General features: G+C 36.8%; 1 protein-coding gene across 1 annotated transcript; it reads left to right on the top strand.

Annotated features, from left to right (window-relative positions):
* Nucleotides 1-6: 6 nt before the first annotated feature.
* On the top strand, nucleotides 7-13,578 carry LOC306992823 (protein kinase C and casein kinase substrate in neurons protein 3). Its single transcript, XM_079602042.1, has 10 exons — nucleotides 7-194; nucleotides 3,345-3,413; nucleotides 4,635-4,791; nucleotides 5,649-5,884; nucleotides 7,139-7,294; nucleotides 7,367-7,542; nucleotides 8,453-8,573; nucleotides 8,732-8,805; nucleotides 11,603-11,682; nucleotides 12,342-13,578. Exons 2-10 carry the CDS (start codon nucleotides 3,357-3,359, stop codon nucleotides 12,467-12,469), a joined length of 1,185 nt encoding a protein of 394 aa, XP_079458168.1. The 5' UTR covers nucleotides 7-194; nucleotides 3,345-3,356; the 3' UTR covers nucleotides 12,470-13,578.
* Nucleotides 13,579-14,762: the final 1,184 nt, after the last annotated feature.

The following is a 14,762-nucleotide window of genomic DNA, read 5'->3' as shown; positions in this document are numbered from 1 at the left end:
CATTTACACTGAGATGAGAGTGTGTGTGTGTGTGTGTGTGTGTGAGAGAGAGAGAGAGGAGGAGGAGAACACACTTGCATGTACATATGCACTTTGGCAACAGCTGACTGACTGCACACACACTGGAGTGAACATCAGACATGGGAGAGAAGTGAAGGATACTGAAGGAGGACAGAACAAGCCGAGGACTGGAGGTAAAAAGCCTTGTTTTTTTTCTATTCAGTTTAACTTACCGTAAGTTTATTGGGTAGTTGACAAATAACTTTTTCATGTTTTGTTTTTTTCATAATCAAGATTTTAAGCTAAAATTTACATATTTTTTAATATTTAGTAGTAGGTGCAATTATTTCATTCTCAGTTAATATGAGCTCATAAAATATGCATGCATGATAATCATGCAAAATAGTTTTAGATGTGTGTCACGTCAACTACCCATACAGTGTAAAGAGTGTTGCGCACTATTGGAAAGTGTTGCATGTGAAAAATAACTTTTGTGTGTTATTGTGTATATTTAGCTCACACACTGTTGAAATGCTTCCATTATGTTTTTGTACTTTACTAACAATTGATTGTTACGTGCAATGTTAGATTTTGGGGCTTTATGAGTTTATTTAAAGAATTTTGATATGATGCTGTATTTTTGTATACATGTGTTTTTTTCCCTATGCCATTCTTTCATATTAGAGATATGATTGTGATCTCATGTATGTAACATAACATTTTTTTGTGTGAAGTTAGAAACATGACAGTTGAAAAGTTAAACACACTATCCATCACGGTCAGAAATGAACCTGGACTTGAGGGAAATCACTCTGATATTTTACATTTGTGGGCATTTTATTATGTGACTATTATTTAATAATGAATATATGTGACAATTTTATGGGTTTAGACTCCACAGTGCTCATTTTAATTAGTTAATCTAATTTTTTGAATTAAGAACATATTCTCTGATAAATATAAAATCGCCTCAAGGGTGGCAAATATCACTCGTGTGTGTGTGTGTGTGTGTGTGTGTGTGTGTTGTGAAGCATGTGTAAGATGACCTACCAGCTCTTGTTTATTTGGAGTTCGCTCGGCTGGTGTATGGAATCCAGGGTGGGGGAGAATTCTATTTCTGATCCCAGAGTCCAGTAGCAACACACACAGAGTAGACAGACACGCCTTTACAGTAACTTATAAATGCATGTATTAATAATACACATACTGATGCAGTGCATTCATTATTTTGCCGTTCTTCAATTTGGCTAGTTTGTGTGATTTTGCGCCTATTCTTTAGTATAAATATTTCTGTCAGGTTTAATCATAATAAATTCACCGCACATTTCAGAGATGTTTATCATCACGACTGACTATATCCAGTTGCAGTCTCGCATGCAGCGAGTCCCAGGAGTGATTCACATGGACAGTTGCATGCTCTGGAGAACGGCCAGAAACTCACCCACAACCTATTTTTATCAGATAGACTTTGCAAATGCATGCATTCATAACACTTTACAGTAAGGGCTCATTTGTACCTCACATTAACTAACACTCTTTTTACAGCATTTATTCATCTTTATTAATGCCATTAAAATACAAATAAATTCAATTCAATAGAAATTAAAACTAAAATGGACCAATTGTAGTTCACGGTGCATTAAGTAATGTTAACAGATACAACTTTTAACTTTAAAAATGTATTATTAAATGTTAAAAGATGATTTATTACTGTAGTAGTATTGTTCATGTTTAATTTTAACAATTGAACCATTATTGTAAAGTTTCACCCATGCATTTAGGCTCAAGTCATATTATGTGTCAATAGTTTAGTGTTCTAGCAGTGGCTCTCATACACTTACCATTTGAAATTGCCTTACTTTTACCAGTGTATCATTTTTCAAGACTATTCAGATCTGTTTTTATTTGAATCATCATTATTAATCAAGTTGCAGTGATGTGTAGACAGCAGATTGAGAACCACTGCTCTACACACTCTTGTTTTATCAAGCGGGTCGCAGGACTTTTGTCATTTGCTAGTTTGCATCTTGTGTGTTTTAAACCCCAAACCACAGCGGATGTAATTTTAGACTTTGTTACCTTGTGAAAAAGTTATCATAATTATATTTAATATGCACTTGTAGTGTACACCAAATCTTAAAAGTATATTTTTAAAAGCTGTAATTGCAGATAATATGTTATTAATGAAATAAAAGGCGGTATTTTTTTATGTAAAGGTGGTACACTTTAATGATCTTTTGCCGTGCTTTAAAGTACACATTTTGATGTGACTAACATGCATAAAGCACATATAAAGTAGTTGATTCAAATTTTAACTGAAGTGTGTTATCTGATGTGACTTTTTTTTAATTAACATTTTAAATGCACTAAATTAGAACTTCTCCATTACAAATGTTTAACTAATTAAATACATGACATACAAGTTTCAATAGAAATTACATTATTTCTGTGTACCATACATTTTTCAGTCGACCGTGCACTTTAACCACGTCAAAGAGAATAGAAATAATTATGAAATGACACATATAAAGACAAATTTCATTCACTTGCAAATTACATGCAATTCAATTTTTTTAAAATATTACATTGTTTATACACTAAACATTTTTTTTTGGTTTAACTTAAAATAGCAAGTTACCTTGTTGCCTTAAAATTTTTAGTTAGTTTAGGCTAATTAAAAATCTGAGTTAATACAGTGACGAAGAATGGTTTAATAAACAGAAACTCAAAATATTGTGTTATCTTCACACATTAGTTATCGAAGTTGATAAAAGATAAAAAGTTGTGATAACAAATCATGCAAATATTTTTTTACAGTGTATATATAGACATATTAGACTGAAGTTACTCATCAACATTACTAAAATGTTGTTATATTGTAAAAGGCAAAAGGAACCACCTGGCTGTACGAAGGTGACTTTTTTTCTTTTTCAAGAGCATCTACTAACACTTCTAAACCGCTGCATGTACATGTAACTCATTCTGCAATATGTCGAAACAAGAGGATGTTCACATCCGATGAAACAACAGGCCCGGGGAATGCAAATGTGCAGAGGGTTCAGAAGCTTCTGAGACGCTGCAGTGAGCGGCCTCTGTTTGCCATGAAGCCTCGGGGAGGATTGTGGAAACAAATGGGTAAACACACCCAGATGCCCCGGAATAAAGGCCAGCTGATCTGCCGATCGGGTCCTGGTAGTGCAGGGGTAACAACAGCCTTGAGGTGGTGCAACAAGCAGCGAACTGGACCAGGACAACTTCAGACTTCTATTGGTTTATTGGTTTTATACTCCGTGCAGATTCTTCCTCACTTACACACATGCATGTAATCCGACTGTGTTTTGCAGCCAGCCGTGAGCATGGCGGACCCCCCCGCAGGCCCACCCGAGGATCCCAACAAAATCAGCTTCTGGATGGTAAGCAAAAAGCTGTTCCAACACCTAGTGTGCAGCCTTGCTGTTTACTCCCTACATAGGTAGCTTCCTTCTACACTCTAAAAAATGCTCAAATATGGGTAAAATATGGACAAACCCAAACGTTGGGTTAAAAATGTAATGTACAAATTTAACCCAACGGCTGGGTTTGTCCATATTTTACCCAAAATTGGGTTGAAACAACCCAGCATTTTTTTAGAGTGTAAGGCAGCACCATAGATCAGAAGTGACTGATGTGGACTGCACTATAGCGCGCGTCACACAAAATAGCGCTTGGGAGACTCGATTCAAATAGATTCAAATTGGCATCTATCATTACATAAAGAACCTGTAACATCAATGGAGCCTTTCTAATACAGAAAATGTTCTTAATAGTGGAAAACGGTTCTTCAGATTATTTAAATATTATTCCTACTAAAAAAGATATATATATATATATATTATAATAACTGATTACTGAAAGGTTTATTGGGAAAACAAAAATGATTATTCTATGGCATCACTGTGCAAAACCACATTTGGGACCTTTATTTTAAAGTGTTGCACGCAAATATCTGATTTATATTTATTTATATATATATATATTTTTTTTTAACTATTGAGTATTAATTCAATATATTCTCTCTAATTCTTATTTTTTATCTTTTACATTTTCCTTTCTAAAAAAAAGCCTATCTTATATATATTGTCCTCTTGGATATTATGCAGATGTGCTTACTTTGCACACATTGTGCTCCGAATTATATTGTTATTATCTTTGTCATATAATTTGCACAATTATTTTTGGTAACGTGGCAAAAATCACTCATTAACATATCTTAATTTGGTTCCAATCAAGATGATTTGCTTTAATCTGGAGATGCTGTCATCATCTATCCACCATTATTTAGTAAATGTTGCTCTTTTATAGAGTAATTATAGTTATGATCATTAATAAAAACATATTCATTACTTGACTATGAGTTTTCCTGTTCGTTGATGACGTTTAATGTCCAACAACCTCTGTAGGCACTTGTTAAAAAATCCACAAGGGAGTTTTACTGATGCATTTTATGTCACAGAATAAAATGTGAAGTTTATTTCGGGTATTTAACAAAACACAAACATTCAAAACCCCCATTGAGTTTAGGACAAATGCTAACTTTTTTCTGGGATTTGGCCTACAAAAATACGCCATCCATTTCCTTGTGTTCTTGTCTCAAGCCAGGGAATTACGTGCGGACAGTGCGGAGGACACCGGAGTCGCACCAAGCGTGTAATGACATCGTAGCGTGTCTGAAGGACCGGGCGCGTGTGGAGCGGCAGTACGCCCGTCAGCTGACCGAGTGGAGCAGCAAGTGGAAGTCGATCACTGACACTCGTGAGTCGGCCTGACCGGTCAAACACTGTCCATCAGTGATCCGTTTATAACTCAGAGTAGCTCCGCCCACTGTCAAATCTCATTGGTCCGAAATCGGTCCACTATTTTCAGAAGCGTCACACCCACTGACACTGGCGGAGGCGTTATTATTGAATCTTTGCTAATTTTTGAGTTTTTGTATTTGATGTCTTTGTCAGGTATTGTACAGTAGTATCTTTAATCTGAAGATTCTGTTATCATCTACCCACACTGATTTTGCTGCTCTTTTATATACCAGGGTTATTATAGTTAACTAAAACCATGAAAATGAAAAAAAAAAATAATAATTTGTTTTCATTGAAATAAAACAATTTTTAACTGAAATAAAATAAAATTTTAAAAAATCTTAAACTTATTGTATTTCATCTAGTTGCCAAGGCAGAATTTTGATGTGCTAAATTAACTAAAACTGAAATAAAAATGTATAAAACATGCATAAAAAAACCCTTATAAAAATATAAAAATAAATCTAATTCAAAATATTAACGAAAGCTAACAGTATCTCATGATATTAAAATAGCACTGTTACATAAAAACTAAAATCTGCTGGCTGTCAAGTTCAGTTGCAGTTTTGCTTAGTGTGATGTAAATGGATAAAAGTGTTTTCAACTGAGCTGATCTCTCTCTCTCTCTCTCTCCATCTCTCTCTGTCTCTCTCCCTCTCTCTCTCCATCTCTCTCTCTGTCTCTCTCCCTCTCTCTCTCCATCTCTCTCTCTCTCTCTCTCTGTCTCTCTCCCTCTCTCTCTCCATCTCTCTCTCTCTCTCTCTCTCTCTCTCTCTCTCTCTCTCTCTCTCTCTCTCTCTCTCTCTCTCTCAGGGCCGCTGTACGGGTCCCTCTTGCGAGCGTGGCAGTGCTTTTTCTCGTCCACTGAGCGTCTGTCTGCCTTTCACACGTCCATCTCCCAGTCTCTGGTTTCAGAAGACGGAGAGCGCATTCGCTCGTGGAAGAAAGAGACGTTCCCGCGGAAAATGTTCTGCGGCTTCAGGGAGTCACATGACCTGGGGACGGCTTTCTCACGTGCTCAGAAGCCCTGGGTGAAAAGATTAAAGAAGGTGATAGTAAGACGTATACTGACGATCATATGATCGCTGGAGGTCGCCAACTATTGCAACTTAATAGGTGTAAACCAACTGAACCATTTGCTTTAAAGTATTTGAGTATATTTCAGGCTATTTTGCTTCTTTAACTAGTGGAAAGAAAACATCCGAAATACACATTTATTACACGTAGAGCTATTAGCGTAGATTTCAATTACAATACATATCATTAAAGGCCATTATTCTGAGAGTTTTTTTTCTCCACCTCAGTATCACTTATTTACATCAAATTTTACAGTTTTATTCCCATCTATACTCTGAAGGTTTCAAGAGTTTGTTCATATATAATTTGGCTGGTTTATAGAATGATAAAAATAGATATCCAAAATCCCATCTGTAAAAAAAACTTTAACTCTAATGTGCCAATAAAAGGAAGCAAGAATTTTTCAGATTTCAGCTCTGAAAATGTATGTGCAAATGTAATTAGGTAATGCCTCACAGCATATTTATAACTTGTAATTCAAAACAATTGTCTTAAAGCGGTGATGAACTGAGATATAACAATTTCCATGAGCTTGACATATAAGAGGTCATCATACTATATGAATATCCTGTAAGTTTCAGAACTGAAAACGTCCTTGTTAGTCCAATAAAAGCTTTTCAAAGTGTTGATCTATGACGTCACACGGTATCAAACCCCGCCTCCGAAGAAGAAGAACGACGCCCACTTCAACACCGCCTGTTTAGCCCCGCCCACCAATTCACGCATTATATGAAACTCATTATAATATGCAAAACTGTTATCCAATCATAGCAGTGGGTTTTTACTTCCAAGTCTTCAATGCGGCACGCCCATAAAACCGAGCGATTCAGGAGCTAGACTCAAACCCAGGGTAGAAAATAGCCTATTAATTATTAATTTTGATGTTTTTGAATGTAAAAACCAAGCAAACATCCAAAAGTTGACCTCAGACAACAATATAATAAATAAATAAAAAGTTAATGACCCCTTTATAATGTACTGTGATTAATCAACTATAGGGAAATTGTGGTGATATCTATCAGTTTAAATTGTTACTCTATTAATATCTGCATTTATTTCCTTTCATACAGTATTCAGCTTTTAGTGAGGAAAAAACATTACTTGACATTGGCGAGAGAGAAGATGAAATAGTTGTATTCCCAGTGCATTTAATAGCATAAGTTAGAGCTGAATATGACATGAAAAGCACTACGTGATGCTAATAATACGTTTTGTGTATTCATTAGCTGGAAAAGGCTCGTGTGGCGTATCATAAGTCCTGTCAGAGGGAGCAGATCGCTCAGGAGAAAGAGAATCAAGCCAAACACAACGCCAACCTGAGTGAGAGCAAACTGTCCAAGATCCAGCAGAACAGAGAGAAAGCCACCCAGGAACGCAGCAAGGTCAATGAGCTGTGAGACTTCCTACACAAATATTAGATTTTTTATCATTTATTCATGAATGTGTTTTTGCAGGCACGTGATCGTTACGAGAAGGTCCTAGAGGACGTCAGTGGCTTTGCACCGCGATACATGGAGGAAATGGAGTCTGTGTTCGACCAATCACAGGAGGAGGAGAGGAAGAGGATCGGCTTCCTGAAAGAGGCCTTCCTGTCCATCCACAGACACCTGGACATCACCAACAATGAGAGGTTTGAACACGGCAACACGCTTTTGATTACAACATTACATTAGCTGCCATAAAACAATTGTGATTATTTTGTTGTTGTTGTAGTGAATACATTAAAGCGATCCGTTCATTATGAAAGGGAACAAAAGCAAATATGTGTTAGTGTTGATTTCAGAACAGGTTCAATTGAAATGGATATTTAACAAAAAATGATATGTGTACACAGGGTTTGAAATGAACTTTTTCACTCAACGGCCAATTTGGCTACTTAAGTTACCGCCCATTCAGAACTTCTACTGGCCAAAAAAAAAAACAATCTTATATATAATATATATATATATATTATAAAATTTGGATTTCATACATTCATTTCTCATTTTAACCAAATCCTGTCATCCAGCCATCTCTTCCCTTCCTCTTTTATCCTCATCATTTCAACAAAAATGTGTTTTAGGTGGAGAGATCCTTTATGGCTTACAGCTTATGAAAACCCCAAATTCAAAATTAGAATATTGTGAAAAGGTTTTCATAAGCTGTAAGCCATAATCATCAAAATTATAACAAATAAAGTCTTGAAATATCTCACTTTGCATGTAATGAGTCTATATAATATATTAGTTTCATCTTTTAAGTTGAATTACTGAAATAAATGAACTTTTGCACCGTATTCTAATTTTTCGAGTTTCACCTGTGTGTGTGTGTGTGTGTGTGTGTGTGTGTGTGTGTGTGTGTGTGTGTGTGTGTGTGTGTATATATATATTCATATTAAGTTCATACCACTATAACACTTTCTCAGACGAGCAGAAGCGATGAGGCCTGTTTTCCTGTTTGTTCATGTGACGTTCAACATAAAGCCTATTAGCCTATCAGTGATGTTCATCATCCTGTCAAAAAGCCTGAGGGTTTTTACATGTGTGTTGCGTGTGTTTCAGTATAAAAGCAGTGTACGGTGAACTACATCACACACTCATGTCCGTCAGTGAACCTGATGATCTCCGCTGGTGGAAGAACAACCATGGGCCGGGCATGCCAACCGACTGGCCCAAAATAGAGGTGTGTGTCATCATATGCATCCTAAATGTCCTAAATGTCGTAATTTAGTGTTTCAAGACTTGACTAACGGGTCTTGACCCGACTACAGGACCCATTCGATTCTTCTCTCTGTGTGTGTTTTTGTCCTGTAATCTCGTCTATGTGTGTTTCTGGTGCAGGACTGGAATCCTCCGATTAAAAAACATAAACCAGGAAAGAAACCAAAAGCACACAGAGGACCTGAGGAGAAAGCGTAAGCACACACACACACACACACACACACACACACACACACACACACACACACACACACACACACACACACACACACGCGTAATAAAGTGTCTATAATTGTATATTTAACCCTGTTAGAAAAAGCTTTTTTTTTTTTTATTAATCTCCACTTCAGTATCACTTTCATCCACTAAACTTTACGGTTTTATTCCTATCTATATTCTGACGGGTTTTACAGAGAGCTTGTTCATACAGTATATAATGATTTACCTGATTTAATACCTAATTTAATCAATTTTATCCCTAAAACATGGTGAATTTTCTGTTGACAATATTTTCTGATTTATGATAAAAAGAGATCCCCTCTGTAAAAAACATCTTTAGCTCTAATGTCAACAAAATGAAGCAACCTGACTTAATCAGTGTTCACATTTGTGTTCTGGAAATGTATACAAATTAGGGCATATTTAATTAAATATTTAAACATATTTCTATAGTCTTGATGTAGGAAATGATGGTGATATTTATTAGTCTATTCACCTGTAGTGTCTTGCCTTAACTGAGAAGTTTTGCACTCAACATGCTCTATTATAATGTCAAAGGTAACATTAATTAATTGAAGTTAATTAGAAAATGACTCCGATTATGAAATGAAATGTGTAAGTATTGAGCACGAGTCTCTTTGGGTTTGCGTCTGTCAGCGGTTTAAACTCCTCTTGGCTGAACGGATTGGGATGAGGAATGATTGTGAACACAGAGGTGAAGTGTGTCATCTGCAGACATGTGCAGTACTGTGTGCAATACTAGTGCGCTCAGCTTGACCTTCATCTCCACTGAGAGGAACGAACTGGAGCTGATTTCATCTGATCAGCCGTCAAAAGTTTTTTACACAAAATGCATTAAAAATGCAGATTTATGTTTCTAGCATGATCCCGGGCTGGCAGTCACTGAATTAAACATGAGGTCATGTGACAAAAATGTTGCATACTACTTTTTAAAATGCTTATTGTTGCACAATGCATAATTTAAAATAGCATGCAGTGCCATACTGTGACCATTCCATTCTTTTACTTTCATTTTTCTTTGAGTTTGATGTTCAGAAATAATGATGCATTGAATTGGAATGACATTTAAAAATGGTTAACATTTCATTTATTTATGTATTTCATTTATTTATTTGATGGTAATGCAACACAAAATGCCACAACAACAATCCAACAGACACAACAAAAATACATTCCATGACAAGAAGAACAGGAGAAGGATGAAGAAAATAAAAAATCGTATAAACTCCTTCCCCATTCTTATATTAAAACAGTTACAAATTAGATGGCCTCACCGACATGACAATAAATAACAAAACCAAAAAAAATAACAAAATAGCCCAGACCAGATGTAGTCTACTTTCAATTTTAACAATTATTATTATTAATTTTTTTAAATTATTAATTCTGCTTACAAAACAAACAAAAACAACAATGATGACAAATCTGGCAACGAAAACAACCACGAGACCATCATTGTTGTTATAGTTTTAACAATTTTCACATTCATCTCTGTACAAGTATCTTGTTTATACTTATATTTAAATTGAAGAATATTTTAACAACATTTTAGATCATTTTCTAAAAAATTAAAATTTTTCACACCAGAAATTGAAACACATTTGTTTGAGGGTATTTCCAACATCTAAATTAATGTTTTTTTTCCTAGTCGAAAATTTGATTGACGATCACTGATTCGACCTAAATACATACTTTTATACCAACAAAACTCATGTTTATGGGTTAAATCAGGTAGAAATAGCTCTTTAAGGTAACATTATCTTAGTTGGCACACTATTGGTTTCTAATCTCTATAGTTTAGTTTCTGTATTTTGTCCCCTATTGTGCTATTTTATAGGTTCCTAATGTTGCTTTGGAGTCTCCCACTATAGATTTACACACATCCAAGGTCAAAAAACCTTTTAATTTCCTCCAGATACTCTTCATCGGTTGCTCTTAAACAGCGTCTTCTCAACAACACGAACCGAACGTCTCAGCTTCAGCGTTTGTGGGCGGGGCAAAGCTAATGTGGCTCACAGGCAACCAATGAAGGCCATTATGCAGATTTGTTAAATCTTCAAAACTTTACAGGCCTTTTACATTCACAAACTGCTATATTACACACCGCATGAAAGGTTATATTGGTAAAGCATGAGAGAGGCAGCCAGCCAGGTATTGCAACATGACTGTTCCTCCCAGATGTTGTGTGTTGCGCTCCTTCATGAGTTTTGTAGTCCCTTCCTCAGAGACGCATCTATAAAACATCCTGCTGCCACTTCCATGTTTCACTGTAGGGACGCTGTGTGTGTTCATTGTGATATACTGACAATCTTTAGCACTTAAGCATGAAGGCCCAGAAGTTGGTTTTGTCATCATCTTCCTGCGGTGTGCTTTTGGCTGAGCTCCAGTCGAGCTGGTGTGCTTTATTCTGCCATGCGGACTGTAACTCCTTTAGGCACGAGTCTCTCCCTTTAAAACAGTCTCTCTCACGCGGACGCTGTGCTTGGAGGCCAGCCAGTCCTGGGCAGACTCACACTTGTGAATGTCACCTTTTTAATGATGGTGTTCGGTGTGCTTTAAGGTATATTCAATGTTAATGGCTGCGAGTTGTTTAGTGGGTTGAATAAACGTTTTTGGGGAAGAATTAATCAGCGCTGGCGAGTGTTATGTTTCAAGGCATATTGTAGATTCATGCATTTAACATTTGCAACATCTATTACACTGTATATAATATAATAGTAAAACAGGTTTCTCTGTCTTCTTCTCCCGCAGGGTCATGATCGGAGGAGTGCGTGTGCGAGCGCTGTACAACTACACCGGCGAGGAGGAAGATGAGCTGTCCTTCAGAGCAGGTGATCCTCGACTCTTCTGCGGTTAACCTAAGGCTATGTTTACACGGATCTGAAGAGAAAACGCAAAAGTGGCGTTGCGTTATCACGTTTTATTCTGCATTTAGACGAGCGTTATGGGGGGGAAATCTGCGTGCATATGGTGACGCAAAAGTGTGTGAAATTGGATGTAGTGTGCACTCCAGACGGCTAGGTGGCGATGTGGAGCACTGAAAGTGAAAGAGACGCTGACACAGTTTTTCATGTTTAATACGGTAAAGCTGCTGCTTTAACCCTCGGTGCTCTTTGCGTGTCGCTCAGAATTATAATTTTTTTTGTCAATGAAATTAATGCTATATTAGTTTGATAATGTTTTGTTATTTTCCTGTACTGGCGCATTCCTTGTGACGTAAACGCTTACGCGACGCCTTCACTGTCTAGCAGACTTTTGCGTTTTTACCGTTTTTACCCTTTAGACGGGAACGCGACGGTGGAGCGTTTTTAAGATTTCCACTCTGGAGGGTGGTTTCACTTTTTTGCGTTTTTAAGCCCAAAAAACGCCGTCGCCGTGTAAACGACAGGCACATCCGATAAAATATTTTACGTTTTCACCCGCGAGCGTTCTCGTGTAAACAGGGCCCGAGTGTCTCTGAGGTGCTGACGGCTGTCGCTCTGTCCCACAGGTGAAGAGTTCCTGAAGATTGAGGAAGAGGATGATCAGGGCTGGTGCTGGGGGGTGAAGGAGGGCGGAGTCCAAGGCTTGTACCCGGCCAATTACGTGTTGCCTGTGAAGGGAGATCAGGAATCATAGATGAGGCACGACCACGCATATTTACAGTTATGGAAATCATTTATACGGTGGCCATCAAAAAGTATGTGAATGTCTGAATGTCATTTTCTTTTAGACTTTTTCAACACTATATCTATTCTTTTGTCATTTAACCCTTAAATGCATGAATGTTTTGCCAATCATTACATATTCGGGTCTTTAGCGACCCGGATCTATATCTAACACACGGATGGATCTCTGTCGCGACAATAAAAAACTCTCCTGATATTAGAGTAACAAGTACAGAAGGATGAAATAAAGCGTATTTTGTTATAAGATGTTTTAAACCATCATCATCCTCACTGTCTTCATCAGAGCTCATTTCTGAGTATCAGCATCTGGCTCATATTCTCAAAACCATCCTTTTCATCTTCAAAATTAATATTTTGATCGCTGACAGCTTCTTTACTAGATCCACCATCAAGTGACAGTTTGATTGCGTCAGCACTCGAGTCGTTGAGCCATTTCAAGGTTTTCTGATTCTTCTTCTTTTGTTTTCTGCCTGCGGTAACTGTGAGTGAAACATCACGTCATCATTGTGGATCAGACATCGCCACCATGTGGAATAATGCGGAATTGCACTTATTCAGTCAGCAAAGATTCAATTATTGTTGTGCAAAAAAATATATACTTCGATTGTTACACACTTTGGGTCGTTAGCGACCCACAATTTTTTGTTACAAAAAATGAATGGGAAAACAGGCATCATTTTATGATTTTTTTTTTCTTGTTATATTTTTTATAATGAATTAATTGAGGAATACTAAGAAGGTTGATGTCTAACTTTAAAAAAATGAATGAGGATGGTAGTGAATGAAATCACGTGTTTAAGGGTTAAAACCAACTAAAAGTCTTTCAGTGATTTCTTCTTCTTCTTGTCAAGTGTATTTGTGTCTTATTTCTGTAAATGAACTGCTACTTACTTTACAGTGCTACTTAGTAACAGTGACATTCAGATATTTGAAGTGTCCAAATACTTATGAATGGAAAGAACCAAGTGAACAAGTGTGTTAATCGGAAAACAAACTACAACTACAACCAGTGTTTCTACAGACCAAAATGAAAATAAAATATGAATTCTGTTTCATCAATGGAACCTTTACCTCTTTTATTTAATAATATGGGATGTCATTAATTTTAATTAACACATTTTTGCTTTTGGAGAACCTCCAAGAGAGCCAGAGACCTGCAAATGATTCAAGCAGAGTCAAGAAACGGCCTCTTTGTAATTTATATATTGCTTAATGAGGGGTTGTACAAAAACCAGTAGGAGCTTGTTAGAAAGATTACCGCGCGCGCACGGGAGAAAAGCCTCCATTATCATCAGAGCCAAATCCATATTATATTTCACCTACAGGAAAAGTTTACACCTGAGAAAGTGGAAGGAATAAAACTAACATTTCTGTGCATTGAACACTTGACTCTCGGCTCCGGCTCTGTCACACACACCGACCCCGGACCGAACGAGCGAAGCGGGGGTTTTAACAGGTATCTGGTTGAACATCAAGGAACAGGTGCGTAACTATAGCAACCGGTCAATAACTCTGGAATGACAGGGACCTCTGGTGGTCGATCTGAAATCACATCTCCGTCTGTTTTAATGTAGTTTTTACAGTCAGAAAGCTTGTCTATTTTACAGTTTGTTGTATTCAAAGTATTACTCTGAATGTTATCTTGTGCATATGAAGTATTATACATGCACTTAAATCACCATTTAAGTTTAGGGATTTTTTATGTTGTTGAAAGGAGTCTCTTCTGCTCACCAAGGCTGTAATTATTAGATTAAAAATTAATCTAAATACAGTAAAAATGTGAAATAATATTAGCATTTAAAAGACCTGTTTTCTATTGTAATATATGTTCAAGTGTAATTTATTAACTGTGATCAAAGCTGCATTTTCAGCATCATTACTCCAGTCTTCAGTGTCACATGATCATCAAGAAACACTTCATTATTATCACTGTTGAAAATCTTTTATAACATTATAAATGTATTTACTGTCACTTTAGTGCATCCTTGCTGAATAAAAGTATTGAATACTTTCAAGAACAACAAAAAAATGACTGACCCCAAACTGTTCATTGAAAATGTTAATTCATAAACGCACCAATTTATGCCTGCTTTCTCTTAGCTAATAAATAATTGTGGCAAGGGGGGCGTGGTCTAGCGGAGTCTGTGACAGGAGAGAAGATTGGGAGACAGGTGAGGTGTAAGTGGGTCAAGTGCAAATGACAAACACCTGTGTCTCAATCTTCTCTCCTGTCACAGACTCCG

This window comes from Phoxinus phoxinus, assembly GCF_949152265.1.
Source record: "Phoxinus phoxinus genome assembly, chromosome: 24".
Lineage (NCBI taxonomy): Eukaryota > Metazoa > Chordata > Actinopteri > Cypriniformes > Leuciscidae > Phoxinus > Phoxinus phoxinus.
This window is presented reverse-complemented; position numbering and strand designations above follow the sequence as displayed.